The sequence below is a fragment of the Taeniopygia guttata genome, chromosome 7 (genome assembly GCF_048771995.1).
Source record: "Taeniopygia guttata chromosome 7, bTaeGut7.mat, whole genome shotgun sequence".
Lineage (NCBI taxonomy): Eukaryota > Metazoa > Chordata > Aves > Passeriformes > Estrildidae > Taeniopygia > Taeniopygia guttata.
Window position 1 is genome coordinate 26,717,287 of NC_133032.1, and position 18,211 is coordinate 26,735,497.

At 39.6% G+C, this 18,211-nt stretch overlaps 1 protein-coding gene across 1 annotated transcript in view; it reads right to left on the reverse strand.

Annotated features, from left to right (window-relative positions):
- The window catches only part of COL3A1 (collagen type III alpha 1 chain), a 49,445-nt gene that overhangs the window by 7,201 nt on the left and 24,033 nt on the right, over nucleotides 1–18,211 (reverse strand). The window contains exons 6-40 of the mRNA XM_030277860.4: nucleotides 17,184–17,249; nucleotides 16,539–16,592; nucleotides 16,207–16,260; nucleotides 15,418–15,471; nucleotides 15,207–15,260; nucleotides 14,811–14,864; nucleotides 14,293–14,337; nucleotides 14,058–14,111; nucleotides 13,073–13,117; nucleotides 12,290–12,343; nucleotides 11,897–11,995; nucleotides 11,735–11,779; nucleotides 11,518–11,616; nucleotides 10,714–10,767; nucleotides 10,473–10,580; nucleotides 9,245–9,298; nucleotides 9,023–9,121; nucleotides 7,565–7,618; nucleotides 7,119–7,217; nucleotides 6,912–6,965; nucleotides 6,748–6,801; nucleotides 6,181–6,234; nucleotides 5,832–5,885; nucleotides 5,578–5,622; nucleotides 5,391–5,489; nucleotides 5,197–5,304; nucleotides 4,644–4,697; nucleotides 3,630–3,683; nucleotides 3,473–3,526; nucleotides 2,819–2,872; nucleotides 2,521–2,628; nucleotides 2,311–2,364; nucleotides 1,756–1,809; nucleotides 978–1,139; nucleotides 750–857 (exon numbers count right to left, since the gene is read on the reverse strand). Of these exons, the coding sequence (XP_030133720.3) occupies nucleotides 750–857; nucleotides 978–1,139; nucleotides 1,756–1,809; nucleotides 2,311–2,364; nucleotides 2,521–2,628; nucleotides 2,819–2,872; nucleotides 3,473–3,526; nucleotides 3,630–3,683; nucleotides 4,644–4,697; nucleotides 5,197–5,304; nucleotides 5,391–5,489; nucleotides 5,578–5,622; nucleotides 5,832–5,885; nucleotides 6,181–6,234; nucleotides 6,748–6,801; nucleotides 6,912–6,965; nucleotides 7,119–7,217; nucleotides 7,565–7,618; nucleotides 9,023–9,121; nucleotides 9,245–9,298; nucleotides 10,473–10,580; nucleotides 10,714–10,767; nucleotides 11,518–11,616; nucleotides 11,735–11,779; nucleotides 11,897–11,995; nucleotides 12,290–12,343; nucleotides 13,073–13,117; nucleotides 14,058–14,111; nucleotides 14,293–14,337; nucleotides 14,811–14,864; nucleotides 15,207–15,260; nucleotides 15,418–15,471; nucleotides 16,207–16,260; nucleotides 16,539–16,592; nucleotides 17,184–17,249 (2,415 nt within the window). The remainder of the gene's footprint in view (nucleotides 1–749; nucleotides 858–977; nucleotides 1,140–1,755; nucleotides 1,810–2,310; nucleotides 2,365–2,520; nucleotides 2,629–2,818; nucleotides 2,873–3,472; nucleotides 3,527–3,629; nucleotides 3,684–4,643; nucleotides 4,698–5,196; nucleotides 5,305–5,390; nucleotides 5,490–5,577; nucleotides 5,623–5,831; nucleotides 5,886–6,180; nucleotides 6,235–6,747; nucleotides 6,802–6,911; nucleotides 6,966–7,118; nucleotides 7,218–7,564; nucleotides 7,619–9,022; nucleotides 9,122–9,244; nucleotides 9,299–10,472; nucleotides 10,581–10,713; nucleotides 10,768–11,517; nucleotides 11,617–11,734; nucleotides 11,780–11,896; nucleotides 11,996–12,289; nucleotides 12,344–13,072; nucleotides 13,118–14,057; nucleotides 14,112–14,292; nucleotides 14,338–14,810; nucleotides 14,865–15,206; nucleotides 15,261–15,417; nucleotides 15,472–16,206; nucleotides 16,261–16,538; nucleotides 16,593–17,183; nucleotides 17,250–18,211) is intronic.

The window sequence follows — 18,211 nt, forward strand, 5'->3', positions numbered from 1 at the left end:
TTTGAAGGAGACCTAATGAAGTTATGAGCCAGTGTGGCTTTCCTGGTTGTGAATACACAAAACAAGAGATAAAAAACTTGGCCAGACTGGTTTCTTTTCATTGCTGGTAATATTCATGCAAGGCCATTGATTGTTCCTCATTAACTGACAACTAAGAAATAATAAAGAGGTGTATCTCTTCTTATGTGCCCAAAAAACAATGGCCAAAGTTGTTAACCAAAAAATGCTGGTCTGCCACTATATTAGTGATAAAATACAAATCAAGCCTCACCCCATATTTTCTGAAGGGAGGGGAGGGGTACTTTTCTGTTTGGGTCATAGTGTTTAAGCAAGAAACATATTAATAATTAAGCAAGGGTAAACAACTAGTGGTAGGTGAGACTATGACTTGGATCTTGTACCCAGGAGAGGTTACAGCTTCCTCCTTCTTATGACCCTCCCAAAGTGAGTGAAGTGGTTAATATACTCCTAGATATATAATATATATAATATAATCTAAAAGACAACCTTGCATCCCACAGCAGCCAAATACCAGACATTTTCAAGCCTGGTCTTGTGCATGTAAGCACAAATAACTGTAAATTCTCTCATCTCTGGACTAGAAAGCATTAAAACCCCCAACACTCCCAGTACATTGCTTTTTGTGTCTTGAAGCTATTTTTAGCGCATTTTGCATCTCCAGGCTAGTTTGAGCAGCTGGGTTAGGGTTGTGTTAGGTTGGGGCTGTAGCTGCAGTGAAGGGCTCTCACCTTGGCCCCTGCCATCCCGGGTGGGCCGCTGGGGCCACGCAGGCCTGGCAGACCCGTGTTCCCTCGGCCGCCAACGATGCCTTGAGGACCTGGCTCACCTGGTGCCCCCTGTTTGAGAAAAGGTCACTGCAGTCAGTGGGAGTATCTTGAACATTCTTGGCTGCTTGTTCTGGACAGACATAATCCCGGTCTCCTGGTGGAACAGTCCCTGGCTGCAGGGACACTTACCCTTTCTCCTCGGGCTCCTGGGGGCCCTTTTTCTCCTGGAGCGCCGGGCTCACCCCTGATGCCAGCAGGTCCTGGACCTCCAGGAGCACCAGAACTGCCGGGGGGTCCGGGAGGCCCATCCTTGCCTGCAGGGCCTGCGTTGCCAGGGGGACCTGGACTACCCTGAAAAGGGTTTTAAGAAGGAAAGCGTGAGCTGCACACATGTACTGGCATTGGTTTAATGAAAGCCAGCCAGACCCAAGTCATTGCCTGAAGGCAGATTTAGGGTCCAGCCCCGTGCACCTAAATCTGATCTGGTGTTGTAAGAGAGTACTTTTGTGTATCACTTTCACAGCTGATGTTTTTTATCCCTGCTCTCTGGACATACACCTGCACATTTTGGATGCCCAGTGCCTGTAAGGCATCCAACACAGGGTACACATTCCTTACTCATGGCTCTACCACAGAAACTGTTAATAGGCTGCAGGCCCTTCTGCTTTCTTGAATCACTCCTGCCATATGCCTTTAATATGGTGTCTTGGACATGTGCAGATTGAAATGTCTTTCATTACAGTCTTAGCTGAGCCAATGAATGGAAAGAATTGCATTGACTCTAATGGTACCTTAATTAAAATCCTACCTTCCTATTCCTTACCATAAGGAGGGTAAACTCTTTTTTGCAGATTTTTTTCCTGAAGCACAACCATCATATTCAGAATATTTTTGTATAATATATTAATATACGTCTAAATGTATCCACAAAGTAAGACTAAAGGAAAAGGGGGATAAATCAACTTACATTGTTACCAGGGGGACCAGGTAGACCACGAGCACCTGGGAAACCAGCAGCACCCTAGAGGAGATCAATACTTTTAGTTGTTATTTTCGGAAGACCGGAGAAACAGGAACAAATTGATTCTTACACACCTTCTGAGTTTAAATTATAGTCAGGTTTTGTTTGAAACCTGAATTAAATGTCCTGAAATTGAACAAAAAGGGGTTTTTTTGGTTTTTTTTTTTTTTTTTTTTGCAAGAGGAGGTCACATATTTGCCTCAAACTTGAGTTAATGGGTATTGAGATAGTTGGCAAAGATGGCAATTAAATTTAATAACTGTTGAGGTAAGCCATTGTAGAGCTTTGGGCCATCAAAAGCTATTTTGGCACCTTACTTATATTAAAATCAATGAAATCCATATCACTAAAGACTTCTACTTTAATTACTCCTTCTAGAACACTTTAAGTATTCTTGAACTGCCAATGCTATAGTCATTGAAGTTCTTATTTTTCATTTAGATCACATTTGTTGTAACAAATAGAGGGATTTAGCAGTGACTAAGTTGAACAGATACTCACAGGCCCGCCAGGAGATCCACGGTCTCCCTTTATTCCTTGAGGACCAGGTGGACCCTGCATGGAAGGAAGTAGATAAAGCAAAGGATTATATCAAGATTAAAATTATAGGAAGTGTCAATAAGTCTCAGGCAGTTCATGCCCTTGCACTTGGGCCCAGCACGCTGAGGCTGAGGGAGGCTGAAGAAACCTCTCGGAACAGCAAACACTTACTGGGGCACCAGGGCCGCCCTGTGGACCAGCTGCTCCAGGGGGTCCGGCCTCTCCTCTTAGACCAGGGGGGCCTCTTTCTCCTTTCCCACCAGGCTCCCCATTTTGGCCCTGTAGAAAAATTATATTGTTATATAAATGAGATAACACTGTGACAAGAAATGCTGTCCCGATACTTAATTAAATATGAAATTAAGTGTGAATGCAGTTGAACTCTACTGCCCTACCAGTGCAGGAGGGGAAGGACAGACATGTGGCCCTGTGTGTGCCTGAGTACAGGAAGAGTAATGCAGACACTTACAGGGGCTCCAGGGAAGCCAGCAGGCCCAGGAAGACCTTGTTCTCCTCGTTCACCCTGTGGAAAAGCACATGTTAGCAATGGAAGAGGTTGGAAAGATAAACTTCACTTTAAAAGTTAGAGAATACTGCTATTAAGGCTGCTGAAGTTTGTCTTACCAGGCTTTGGAGGAAGAACCCCAAACATCTGATCCAAAACAATTTTTGCTCCAAAGTACTAAACACAACTGTTCAGGAATTAACTGATAATTGTCTAAAATGTGGTAAACTTAACTCAGCTACACCTATATGAGCCCTGAGAACAATCCATGGTGTTCAACTGAGATCCCAGAGTGTTAAATATAAAAAAAATGAATACAAAAAAGAGTGTTTTTAAAAGTTAACTTAACTTTAAATCAAGATGGACATGACTGTTGTGCACACTCCTGCCTTGCCCTGTCCCTGCAGCCCTCTGACCCCTCTGCATGTTAAAAGCCCTGATTTTCTGAAGCCTTTAGTACTTAAAAACCCCAAGAGTCAACAGGAGCTGAATATGCTTGGTTTATTTACAACCCAAGCCACATGTATAGCTGACAGGTTTGATAGGCAGCACTGATGTCTACACCAGGCAAGAGAAGCCATGGTGAGGTTACAGAGGAAGAAAAGTTCTGTGACTTACAGGACCTCCACGGGAACCCATCGGGCCAGGGGCACCTGCTGGGCCAGTCTCTCCCTGCAGGGAACAAGGATGGTCACGGGGTGTTTGTCTTCTTCCCCTGAGACAGCCCCACCCTGGGACTCTTCACAGTACAAACGCCATTGTGAGGATGCTTTACCTTATCTCCAGGTGGGCCAGCAGGACCAGGAGGACCAATGGGACCTACGTTGCCCTAAACAATTGGAAAGTGAGAAAATTATAGATTTTGTATCATAATATGACAATGTTAAGTCTTCTGTTTTGATCAATAGTATTTATGTTTCAGTGTAAATGAATTGCCAAAGCTACTTAAATGAAACAAGTGTACAATGCCAAAGTGCATTTTCACACCACATTTTGGAGTGATGCTCTGAAATCACACCATTTTGCAGTGTGAGAGATCTCCAACTGAGTGATTCCTTTTTTTTTCCCCACCATCCAAACCTAACCCAAAACCACCTGAAATTAATAGGTCTCTTTCATTGCTATACAATAAAGGTGACCTGTTGCCCTGATTTTCAGCTAGATAGTTGATACACATTTCTTCAGCACATATTCAGCATCTCCTGACTAGCTCTCTGACTTATTTCTTGAAAATTTCATGTGTACCTTATGGTCAGAAATAAATTTTTTATATTTCCTCCAATTCAACCAAGATCCATTTGTATATTTGTCCTCCCTCATTACTTTCATGTATATACTGCCTGCAGGTAGTGATTTGATAGATGTATATATTTCAAGGGTCTATTTTATGTTTATTTGCTATATAGATGCATAAATATATCATATTTAGTAACCTGTAGGAGTATTCTGTATGAGAATATTTACTCTCAATGTCTTTTTGTGATTCATTTAACATCGGTCAGATAGATTTTCTCTTTCATATAATTTCTTTCCCTCTAAAACATTCTCCCAGTCAACTACAATCTTTCTCAGAAAAATTCCATTACATTTATCCAAGGAGTGGTAAGCACAAAACCCAGTATTAGGGCTAATTTACTTTACAAACCCAGTTTTGCACTGCTGGAATGAAGCACAATGAGATTACAATTTCAGCTGTCTTAGATAGTATTATTCACTATGAGGTTACTCATGTTCTAAGAGATGGATGTGTAAAGCTGATGGATAAACTGTTGGATGTTTAAATACTCACTCTCTCTCCTCTTGCACCAGGAAGGCCATCAGCACCTTTACCACCAGGTTCTCCCTAGGAAGTTTAAGACATAAAAACCATGAGCAAAAAGGAAGCATGAGATGAGCCTAAATGGGGGGAAGGATCTCATACTGAGGGTCTCTCAGCAGCCAGATTTTAATTAAACTGGGGTAGATATTTTGCCCAGTATTCAGCATCTGATATTACATTCTTTGTTGAGGAAAAAAACCCAAATTGATTCAAAATGAAGTCCAGACCAAATTGTCTTCCCATAGTATGAACTATTCTCATCAATAATTAGATTAATTAGAACTGTTTTACGTTCCCATCTCCCAAGAGATCCAGTGCAGCAAAATATCTAGCAAGTATTAAACTGAGGGTAAAACCTCATATTTTTCAACATCTAGGACCCACATCCCCCTCCTAAATCAACAGTACTGCTACACCATCTGCACATCTGAAATCAGACCAAAGTGAAGATGTGGACAAACCCAGTGCCCTGTGGGATGCTAGCATCAAACCCACATAAATCAAAAGTGTGCATGTGTGTTACCCTCTCCCCTTTTGGTCCAGGGCTTCCAGAAGCTCCTCTTTCTCCTGGCATTCCCTGTAAGCCAGGCAGTCCTGTGCCTCCAGGGGGACCAGGTGGGCCAGGAGGACCCTAAGGAGTAAAAAAAATAATTAGAAAAATCAAAATTAACCCAAATGGTAGCAGAATAGCAGAAAAGGAAGACATTCTGTGGGTACCTTGGCACCTTCTGTGCCAGCAGGACCTGGTCCACCTCTTGTTCCAGGAGGTCCTGGAGGACCTTGTGCACCACGTTCTCCTGGGATACCATTTTCACCCTGTGATTAAAAATGTGGTATTCTTTGTTTTCAGGCTCATATATTGTTAATTCATTTATGTCATTACAAAATTTTCTTTATTATTTACCTTAGGGCCTGGGAATCCAGGTCCTCCAATATCACCTTTTGGCCCCTGGTTATGAGAAAATAAGTGTAAGTTAGCCATAAACTTTACTTAGTACATCTGCATTGTGATTGGCATTCTGTTTCTCTCCCTTGTTATTTCCCCAAATCAGACATTGCTGCTCTGAGGAGAGCTGAGAGCTGTCTGAATTTGAAAATATAATTTAGGAAGAACTTCTAATTAATTTTTGTTACTTAAAAAAAGGAATAACTACTTACTGGTTCTCCAGGCTTTCCGTTCTCTCCAGCTGGTCCTGGTCCACCAGGCAATCCCTGTATGAAGGAACAATATTACCCATATTACATGGATAAGTTATGCATTTTTCCATCTTCAGATTTTTTCTTTTGACATAAAGAAGTGTGGCCAACTGATTACTTGTAACTTTTGTCAAGTGGTTGATCTATTATATTCTATTATATTCAAAATATAATATCTGGCACTCTAATATAAATGGTCAGATGCCGATATATATATATATATATATATATATATATATATATGTATATATATAAATTTTGTGTGTGGTAGTCTATTAAAAAGAATCAGAAAACAATAAACAAACAGCACCTGGAGGCCAGGTGGGCCTGCTGGTCCTGGTTCTCCTCTCTCCCCAGAAGCACCCTAGAATCAAACAAATGAGGAAGAAAATCACTGAACTTTCCCAAGAACACTTTAACTTCTAAACACCTCCTCACCACCTCTAATCTGCACCTCCTTATTGTGACCTGATGACAACATTGCACAAGCTCAAAAGCCAGTGTATGTTGGTGTTGTGGTATTTGCTCTTTTCACTCCAACTCTTATATGTGATTCAGCAGTCACATTTTAACTTGACAGGAGTTTGAAATGCCATAAACATTAAAGGGAGCAACAATACACTTCTGCTTGAAAAGACCAAGAGCTCTAAATTGACTTTTCATTTCAATCTACACCAGGTATGCCTGACTCAAGTTTCTCCCACTAAAGTTTTGAATATTTGTTCATTAAAATAAAGGCAAAAAGCTCTTTTATTTCTCTTCACAAAAGGTGATTTCTTTATAGCATTAAAAATATTTTCCTTCTGCTAAATTCCAAGTGTCTACCTGCAGATGCCAGACCCCCGATCATTGCCTCGGATGGGCCCACCACACTTACTGTAGGTCCTGGAGGACCTGGAAGGCCAACATCGCCATTCTTCCCAGCAAGACCCTATTCAAAGACAAAATTAGGCTCTGGTTAGACTCATCAAGTTACTATTAATATTGTTAATATTAACCAATGTTATTGTTATTATTAACCAAAATATTAGCAAAACTTACAGGTGGTCCAGGTGGTCCACCAGGGCCTCTTTCTCCATTCTTGCCTGGTGCACCCTTACAGAAAAGAAACGCTACATTTGAAATACTTGTTTCTGGTCAGTGGACAATTGTGTAAAGCAGCAGCACAAGACTGCCCCACTGTAGAGCAATTTAGTTTAACATTTGACTCATCAAGCATCAGCACAGAAGGGGAGAAATCCCACTCACCTCATTGCCCTTAGGACCAGGGAAACCCATCACACCTGGCTGGCCACGTGGACCTGGAGGGCCAGGTGGGCCAGAGCGTCCAGATTCACCCTGATTGCCCTGGGATAAGCAAAAAGGAAAGGAAGATGTGGCATCTGTGAGGTGAAATAAAGCTATTCCCAGGACTCATTAAATATTGAGTGAGGGGGAGACACTATTCAAAACTCATGATGTGTTTTGTACTGCAACTTGTGGCCACTCTACTCTGTATTTTACACAGTACCAAATGACAGAGTTTGCAGGCTGCTCTCACAATGATGCAGCATAAAAAGTCTCTGGTAGTTAAAGCAAAGAGAGGAGAGAATTAATCTGTCTGTGATAACAACCTGTCATGTGGATACTGTGGGATGAGGGTAAGGTTGGGTCAGCAGGAGGACTGGGATAAGATATTTGCACAATATACGTACGGGAGGGCCAGGTTTCCCATCGCTTCCAGGGCTTCCTGGAATTCCGGGCAAGCCCTGCAAATTGAAAAAGAAAAAAAAAAAAAAAAGAGTGTTATACTTCAGTTTAAAATGTACATAATGAAGTTTCAGTTCATGAATATAAATACATAAAAACTATTGTTTGCTATCATCCTCTTTAACAAAGATTAAAACTATTCCCATTTCCCTCAGCCAATGAACGGTGAAAATTGGAGAAAGAAAACAAATTCTGTCATTATGGGTTTACTGTTTTTTCTGAGAGTTGTATATAAGCAAGACACTAGACATTAATTAATTAGCAGAAAAATTACCTTTCATTATGTGGGAAGCAAACTATATTTAGATGGAAAAAAAAGGAATGAAACAATTCTGACTACACACCTCTACCTGAAAGCAACACAACATGCAACACTTTTTCATGAATCTTGTTTCAATTTCTAAATATTATTTTTGTTGTATTTTATATAGTTAATTTTCCTTGCCAGAAAAATCTTTATCTCCTAGAGGTCTGCAGTTGGGCTTTTGAATGTCAATATATTTGTTGTTAGGAGTTGTTAATTCTTAGCACAGCTCCCAGAATGTTCCATGTACACTTAGATGTTGTCTACACAATAGGTCATCTCTGAAATCTTACTGATATGTACTGTAAAAAACTGACCGACAGCTTATTTGCTCTAATTGCAAATAAAAAATATAATACTCATGTATATTTAAATAATTTAATTTCTAATTTAATTATTTGAGTCTATTTAGATAATAATTGAAATATAAACGTATTTAAATAAAACCTCTGTAGAACTATGACACGAAGTAACTCACACACACAGTAAGATCGAAAGAGCAAAAGGAAGCTAAAGGAGGAGACTTTATTTCTGACCTTGCAATATATAGAATTCTAAAAGTGACAGTGGATTGGAGGATGAAATTCCCACCTCTCCAACCACACTGGTCAAACCAACAGTCCATCAATTCTCTCCTCCCACAAAGAAGAATGCAAAACAATCATTATTTATAAGACAGTGCGTGAGAAACTCCAGTAAAAATATGTAAACATCAGAAGGCATAGAAAGCTTTTAAAAGAACTTTAAAACTTTCAAAAGAACAGGGTGACAAACCCCTAAATACCTAATGTCAGAATTTGCCGAAATGTAAAGAGCTAATGCAGAAAATCACCCAATGCTGATTCATATTAAAGGCATTTCCCATGGCAGGGCCTGGCACACTCTGGAAGGCTCCCCAAAGCCTCCTGACTCCATTGTGGCAGTGTCCTGGGAATGCCCTGTGACTCTGCTCAGTTACCTGTCCCACCATGGATGGATGCTACTACTGCCTAAAGGAACTCATAGAAAGGATTTCTAGTTGGACTCCTCTATCACATCAGCTCAGATGAGTCATCTCTAACAGGGTTTATCCCATTTTCTCAGACATGTCCTGTCTTACTCTCATTCCAGGAAGACCTGGGCCTCCGTCTTGTCCACGCTCTCCTGCAGGTCCGCTGGGGCCAGGGGGACCTGGGCTGCCACGCTCACCTGCAGGACCCTGGATAGAGAGGTGGAGATTCACAGCGAGGGAATCAGCATCATGTTGAATCTGAAATTGTCCATCCAAATTCACATGGATTCTCCAAAAGTTTGGAGGACTCTTTTGGAGGAAGATTTATACCTTTTCGCCGGGAAGTCCGTTGCTACCAGGTAAGCCACGGAAGCCAGGGGAGCCCTGCCAGATGAAAAACAAGCTATGGATCATAGGCAGTACGACAAAGGCAATAGCAACTGGGTTTTCTTCTAAACTATTTACCATTAGACTTATCAGTATGAAAATTAATGAGAGAAAAAAAAGATGAAAGTGGTATTTCACTGCAGTAAGAAGGATTGCAGATAATTTTGTCTTTGATCGTAGTGTTCCTGTTGAAATTGTAGTCTGTCCTCCTTTATTTTTAGCTGGCCCTGAATCATTATTTATGAGTTTTCTAAAGTACTATAAAAAACAAAATCACATTTAGTATTGATAGTTATTTTCCTCTAATTCAATACTGAGAAGAGCTCTGTTGAATTGTTTTAATATTTATATTTGCTACTATCTTTATAAAAGAAATTTGAATTATAAATTTCATTTTGCAGCCCCTTTTATATGTTTAGTATGATTAATTAGTTCATTATGCATATCTGGTTTCCTCATAGCTTCAGCAAATATTGCAATCAGTTATTAAGTTAGGGCTTACAAATAGATCAGCACAATTTTATTTGTTTCTGATGGGAACAGAAATCTAAAATTTGTAACGGTGTTGCTGTTTATTTTGTTGAATAAAACAATTAGTGAATTTCTCTATGAGAATTATTAAATTTTCAGAAAATTATTTAATATAGTAGAAAATAAACCTGTTTGCAGTGGAAATATTATAACATAGACGACATGCTGGCAATATTGCTGTTGTTGATATTGAAGATGTATTAACAATAGAGATGTTGACATACAGACATATCTTGAATGTAGAATAATTTATATTAATTTCACTTTCCAGAGCAGAAATTCTTTTGATTGTTTATTTTTGTTAGCTGAGAAGTAATTTTGAAATTTTAATTATTTGTTCCCCTTGTAGTTCCCATACTTTGTATTGCTTCTCAGCAAAAATCTTTTGGTGAAACTTCCAGATATATAAGATCACTGCTTCTTGTATATCAAAAACTGAAAGAAAAAAAAAAATATTTCTAACTGAGATCTAAGGGCTGCAATTCAGAGGAGAAACTAGATAAGAATTCTCCCCAGTTTTGTGACCCAGTCTCACATCTGGAATTTGTTGAGAAGGTATATGGAGCCAAATTTCTCCTGGAAGTGTTTTGAACTTCAGAATTTTCTGTCTCTGTCTTGGCTCAAAAGGTCATATACTCACCCTCTCTCCAGGGGTACCAGGTACTCCGTTCTGCCCAGGCTCTCCATTTGCACCTCTTTTCCCTTCCTCACCAGGAGGCCCAGGAGCACCTGGGGTGCCATTTTCACCCTGGCAACAACAGAAACCAAGTCCATCAGTGAGTTAGAATTCTCCAGAAAACCAAACCCCATTGGTATGGGGAATGATTAAGGGTTCAGAGTTCCTTGAAAGAAGTCTCTGGACACATTTTGAAATAACTTACACGCTCGCCTTTTGGTCCTGGGTCTCCTTTTGCACCATCCTTACCAGGGTCTCCCTAAAAAGTAGAAAATCCCATTAAAATTATGGATTGCAGCTGGGCATCATTCTGGAGCTACTAGATGTACTGAAATATTAGGAAGAAGACATGATATTTCAAAAATATTAACTCCTTTTTTTAATTTAACATTCTGCAAAGGAATCAGCATGCACTGGCTGAACACTTAAGAGGAAGCCATGGGACTCCTTAAAAATGCAGTAAAGGAAAGAAGTGATACAATCTTAAAGACCATTGAGTAAAATTTGATTTCTGTTCCTGAGCTATTTCAGACATCATTTTGTTGAACACCCCTGAATATTTTCTCTGACAAAGAGCTACATGTGGTGTAAGGCTGTAAGAAAAGGATCTGCTGGGGTAAGTGACTGTGAAAGACGAGGTACAACTCACAGCCCTTTGGAATGAAAATCAGTGAAAATAAGATTGTAAAACAACAGATTTTGTCTGATGTAGCCAATTTACACAAGCAGTATCTTTGTTGTATCTGAATTGATAGATAATTTAGGAAAGCAATTGGGTATTATCACCATATTTATGTATAATCTTTATATACAGCAATAAATATATGTATGAAACAAAATATGTTATATACTTATAAAAATAATTGCCTATTTTCATTATAAAATAATTTATTAAACCATTTCAAGTGACTATGAGAAGATCAATGGAGTTTTTTTAATGGTATCAGGCTTGCTTCCACCATATTTGTTGGTACAACAATACATGGTGTAAATACCATTAGTAACTCACCGGACTGCCTTTTGCTCCAGGGTTTCCACTTGCACCTGGAGGACCTGGAAGACCACGGCCTCCTGGCAGACCAGGAGCACCAGGAATACCAGAAGGTCCCTGCAGAGAGAGAACAGACAGAGATGAGGAGGGAGTGGCATTAATGACCTCTACCCAGACCAAAGAGTGACCCTCTCCAACAGAGTGCAGCAATGGCAGACAAGTGGAAAGTACCCACCATTTCACCCTTGTTGCCAGGGCTTCCAGCTCTTCCAGGAGGGCCCTGGGGAAAAAAAAGTCTGAGTAACCAATGCTGCAAACCCAGGACCAGAACAAAGGGCTCTGTGAAGAGCAGGTGACACAGCACCTGTCAGGCAGGTCCCAAGTGTTATTGATGTACCTGAGGCCCGGGTGGCCCAGCATTGCCCTGAGGACCAGGTTCTCCCCTCTCTCCAGGACTACCACTAACACCAGCAGGACCAGGAGGACCAGCTTCCCCCTGTGGAAAAAAACAGTAAAATGAGAAAATAAAGGCATTTTAGTATTCTCCAGGGCAATCAGCATTAAATGAATGGTTTCTACCACTTAGTGGTGTTTTGTTGTGGGCATTCATGAAGGTAATGAGGATTGGATTTGTCTCATGCTGCATACAGCACATCTATTCAAGGCTTGCAAACAGTGTAATAGCAGCCAGGAAAAGGAGGGCTCATAAAATAATGATGTAGAGTGACATCAGCTGTGTAACTAGAGAAAGGAGCAAATCCCATGTTGTCATGTGTCTTTAGCTGAGTACCTTAAAACCTGGAGAGCCTGGAAATCCTGCAGTTCCAGGGGGACCTGGGGGACCCTTAAAAGTGAAAGAAATTCTATTAATGCAAAAGGTAAAAGCCATATGGAATAAATCTTAAGTTAAAAAAAGGGAGTCTGATTCTGGGATTTTTCTCTGAGTAAGGAAACACCTGGAAAATAGCAAATATAAATCATGCTGTAAAAGATGAGATTGGCTAGTCCTAAAATATCACACCTACATCTTAGTTACCCTGACTTTTACATGTTCAGTTGAACTTCTGTGTTTCAAATTTAAAAACATGAAATCCATCATTAAGGAGAGTAAGTTACAAAAACTTTTAAAATTTGTTCTAATTATAAAAAAAGAAGGAGAAAAGAAAGCCAATACAGCTGTTTCACACACAAGTGGACATGCTCAGGTTTCCAGGCAGATGGGAAAGAAAAATGTTTGCCAACTCCAGAGAGCTAAATAATTTATTTGATAAGATCATTCAAAATTTGATCTTCATGAAGTGTAGCAATTCCATCCATCTATATGTTCTCTGAGAATAATCTGGGTTTGGATTTTTGCATTTCCTGGTTTACAGTGTTAAAGCTCTCCTGTCACACTGTGTCCTTCAAGCATATTAACCAACACAATGAAATATACACAACTGAAATACAATTAAATGTAATGCTCATTCTTGAACAAGTGCACCCCAATTTCAGGTTTGCTGGCACTGCAGAACAACTGCTAGAAGTAATTAGACTAAAGCAACACTAATACTGAAAGTCAAAGTTGCCTTACAGGTGGGCCTGCTGCTCCTGGAGATCCATCTTTGCCATGGGCACCCTACAGAAAGAAGAGAGGTATTAGGTACAGAGCGCTGCCCTGGACACAGAACACACATCCTTTAATGTCCTTGACTCAGGGACCATATTTTTGTGTCTGTGCTTTCCCACTTTGTTGACTAAGACCCAAGGATTCCTTAAGTAAGAAATTCAAAAGTAATAATTAACTGAGTATTTTGTGAAGGAATATGCAATACTTTATGTGATTTGCTCTGTGACAGAAAGATGTAAAAATACATTCCTATTAAATTTCTTAAGGAAATAACAGCTACATTCACATTGTCTGAGTGAATAAGTAAGAGTGCAATAGATATGTATTTAAAAGTAACAGCAACTTCTGATTCACATAAAAGACTATATTTGACTCAAAAAACATGATTGAACACCGATGATTTATACCCTGTTTCCTGTTTCGCAGCCATATTAGACCAGACCCTCTGCTCAGGTTATGCAGTGTCCGCACAAACAAGGTGCTGGCTGTAAACTGCTTTGTTGATTGTGTTGAATTCTATTGAACTAAGATTCCTTCAGAGCGAGGGACATACTGTCTAACCCATCAAAGGGTAATTTTATCATTTCCCACAAGTTACTTCTGAGATTGCATTTTTTGCCTCTCTCTACTGTCCCCTGCCACTCTTTGCTTCCATTCCTTCTCCCTGCTTCTCCTTGCCAAACCTGATCTTATGCTGAAACACTGAAATCTGTGCAATCTATTAATTTTAAAAAGAGAAACAGGAAATAAGATGGTGAACGTGTTGTGGATTAGAAGTGTTACATCTTTAATTGGGGACTGAAAAGTTTTCATGTGAGATTTTTTACCAATGCTATATAGTTTTTTACTCCTTTGCATTACAACTGCTTTAAGGAAGTGGAGAATTCTCAGCATACTGAGTCCACATATGTGCTGCCTCTGGATAAGAACAATGTCTGCAATTACTTACAGGGCCACCAGGATTCCCAGGTCTTCCTCTTTCTCCAGCTGGACCTCTTGGTCCCTAGAAAACATGTAAAAATGAATCTGTTAAATGGCTTTGAAAATCAGATGGCTGAGCAAAGAGACATTGCTCTTATTTGTGTAACTCACTACTGTCCACTGCAGGTTGGACAATAATTAAAGTTAAAAGGCCGAGGAACAACTCAGCTAACATTTAAACACTCCAGGATGCACATATTTACCGGTTGGCCTGGTGCTCCATTTACTCCAGGAAGACCAGTTTCACCCTGTTAAAGAGAGAAAAGAAATTAACTTTGGTGAGAACAATTTTTTGTTTATTCAATGGGAAGAGATGCAGAAAAAAAGCCCAATTTGTTATCCTTTCCTATGGGGTGCTGGGTATCCTCAGCATGAACTGAGTTCTGAGAAGTGTAAAGAAGTGTCAAATCAAAAATTAAACAGGAAGTAAAAATCAGAAAGACTCAGCTTTCAAAATACTATGCAAGAAAGTCAGATGACCAAGACTTGTCCCTTCATTTTGGTATCTCATGCTTATTATGGCTGGAAAATTGGGACATGATGTGGTTCTGAATGTCTAGCTCCTTTGGAATGATTAATATTCTTTTCATTGAGGTATTAAATGGGCTTCTTTAGTGCTTATTGTATTTTCATAATTGTTTAAGATGCAAAGCACAGGTATACAACAAATAATGGAGTCATTACTCTACCTACTTAGAAAGATGACACTCTAGATTTTTACCTTTGGACCAGGAGCACCGCTGTCACCTTTGGCTCCATCTTTTCCATCAAAACCCTGTAGGAAAGTAAAGCCATAGCTGTGAATTGTATTCCTCCTACATTCTGGAAAACTTGATTCCTCTTGGCAAAATATTAAGCCCCCCAAAGGGGCATATTTTCAATAATGAGTGCTATCAGCTGTAGGAACCCTTCTTGGCATTAGAGATGGAGCTCTACAACTGAGGTAACCAGAAAAAACTTGAATCTTTGTTATGGAAGTTCAGATGACATTGTGCAGAAATTAACTTTAATTCTATGATTCAGTCTTGGAAATGATGACTGAAAGATCACAACTGTGCAGCACCATAATTCAAGGAGAGTAACAGACTCAGCTATAATCAATATACTCAATACTTACTCGTTGGCCTTTCATCCCAGGCATCCCAGGCATCCCAGGGTGTCCTTTGTGACCCTAAACACATAAATATAGAAAGATTAATAAATCATGCACTCATTGTATGAAGGGCACAAGCCAATGTTCACTGTGTGTCATGTTCACTTGACTAGCTTGGTACGGGAAAACAAAACCTATGATTACAAGGCCATTGTTAGTGGGAGATTTTCCATACCGGTAATCCAGGGATTCCGCGATCTCCATTCCTGCCTGGTCTTCCTGGTTCTCCCTGTTGAAAGAAAATAATTATTTTTAGTGTTTTTTTATTGCTTGGCTCACTGGTAAAGCACCAGTTGAGGTAGAACAAGGCGAGTTGGAGTAAGCAGATGAAACTTCCACCAAACAGTGGTGGTCTTGCAAATCCTCTCAGGGTGACAGTTCACTCTGTCACTGCCTTCTAGATAACAACTGCCAGAATTTATAAACTCAGCTTTTAACAAGATTCTAGTTGATTTCTAAGTTACTTCAAGACAACCTTTAGCAAGAGATGACCCCATTAACCTTATTTTTCTTAGTAAAACACTCAAAATGAACACAAGCTGTATGTTTGCGCCTTGCCTGGTACTCCACCTGTTCAGGACTCCCAGCTGTGACACAGACAATGGTGTCAATGGCTGTAAGCCCCATAGTAAGATTTTAAGGGAGCAGAAAGCTACTACTACTGTTTGATTTCCTTTATAATTGCTAATTTATTTTGTACCAAATAAATAGCATGTTTCATGCTTACATGTTGGTTTTTTTTAAACAATCAAATCGCCTGTTAAAATTGAACCCTTTATGGAATGGACACTTACACCTTATGTAAGCCAAATTTATTTTCTTGAAGCCATGTTGTCAAACGGAGAAATAGGGAGATGTTAAAAATTCTCAAATGCAATAATATCAATGCCCTCTATTGTCTTGCAACTTAATGAACTATTTTTTTCCTATTTATTAATAACGGGATGAATAATAGTGAACTTACATCTTTTCCTGGTGGACCAACTGGGCCTATCATTCCAACAGGACCTGGAGGACCCTGTAGAAAAGCATTATATATATATTATAATATATATAATATAATTAGATATGTATTATACATAAATGATATTATATATTAACTACAATAATAACAAATATTAAGTATTTTTCATGCTAAAAATGCATTAGGCATCATAAATACTTGTATATTCGACATGCATCAAAATAAACAATTAGGATAAACTGCAACATTTCCATCCACTGCAGAGGTGACACAGATTCATGCTTTTAAGGTAATGGTTTTAACATGCACAGTGATACTGAATGGGTACATACGGGAGGGCCGGGCTGTCCTGGCTCTCCAGGGGAGCCCTGGTATCCAGCAGAGCCCTGGAATGCAGACAAAAACTCAGTTAAGATGGGTTAAGTGAACAACTACATGCACCATTCCATGGTGCAGTTATATTTTATAATCCCAAAATTGTTAGGAAAACTGTAGTCAGATCAGTCAACAAATGACCAAAGGTGAAATTACCAGAAACAGGTAGAACACGCCTCCATGAAAACAGAATTAATCTGCTCCTCTAAAAGGAGACAGATGTTGAAAACTCAGACCCTTGGTGTGTTCACTGAATGTGTATCCCACTTTCCTTTAGCTCCTGTTAATATTTTGTATGGATAGACATTTGGGAATGACAACAGGATGTCAGGCAGTGGCATGTCTTCAAATAATGCCAACTGACACCCCATGGACTTGCAGAGATCTCAAGAGGTACTCAAGGATTTAAGCCAGCACAGTATTTTGACCTCAGCTCTTGAGTCTTGGTGATGGTACGACCCAATATGACATTTATGCATAAAATTCTTCAGCATAGTATCTAGTTTTATCAGTTGAAAAGGTGCTTAATATTGATGACAGAGAAAAAGAGGAGTTCGTATAGAAGAATACAAGATGATTACAAGAAGATTAATGTTACTTACAGGGGGACCTGCATGACCAGGTGGGCCAGGGGGACCACTGGGGCCAGGGGGTCCTGGAAAGCCACTCTACAGTGTAGATTAAAAAATAGTAGTTACATTAAAGTACTATAGCTATAAAGCTTAATATAATTGCAGTAGTCATCAATAACTGTGAAATAAACTTTTATGTAATTAGTTCAGAGAAAAATCCTCGGTGACCTGCACTTGGTGCAGTAAAAAGGAAGCAGCAGTATATTTACACAGTGCTGAAGAAATACATTGTCTGATTGTCCCTTCAGAAAAGGCTTCACTGGGTTGCTCCTTGCAGGCTTGGCTAACATACTCCCAAGGTATTTTCAGAGCTGCAGCTTTTCATTTTTGAATCACTACTGCCCTTCTCTAGACCCCAGAGGGATGCTCAGAACTCTGCTTTTCAGCTGCCTGAAGGGGAAGAATAGAAAGTAGAACCGAATTTGTTAGACAGAAAAAATGAGTGTCAGCTTCTCTTCCATGTAACTGGGATTAATTAGCCCAACACTAGAGATTCCTCATGACCTAGAGATACACTGAATTAAGGCCACACTTTTGTTGCTGTCAGTAAGGCAAACATTTTCACCAATGAAATATTTTCTGAACTTTAACAGTACTAAGCCATAAGAAAGAAATGAGGTCTGGACTAATGAAAACCTCAATATTTCTACTTCTTGTAGCAACAGCCACAAAAGTATTTGATACGGCAAAACAGTAGGCATTCAAAAGTAAGCACAGTGGTCTACTGCAGCGATAGGGTTTTTTTAAAAAAAGCTTTTGTTAAATTAAACTCTTCATATGTTTCCTACAGCAAAAGAATCACATATATGGATAATATGAGGATAACTGTGTGCCCCAGTACTGACAGAATATTCCATAGTTAGTATTGCATGGAATGTGCTTCACGGGATATTGTCATAGTGTGTCAGATAATATGAGGATAACTGTGTGCCCCAGTACTGACAGAATATTCCATAGTTAGTATTGCATGGAATGTGCTTCACGGGATATTGTCATAG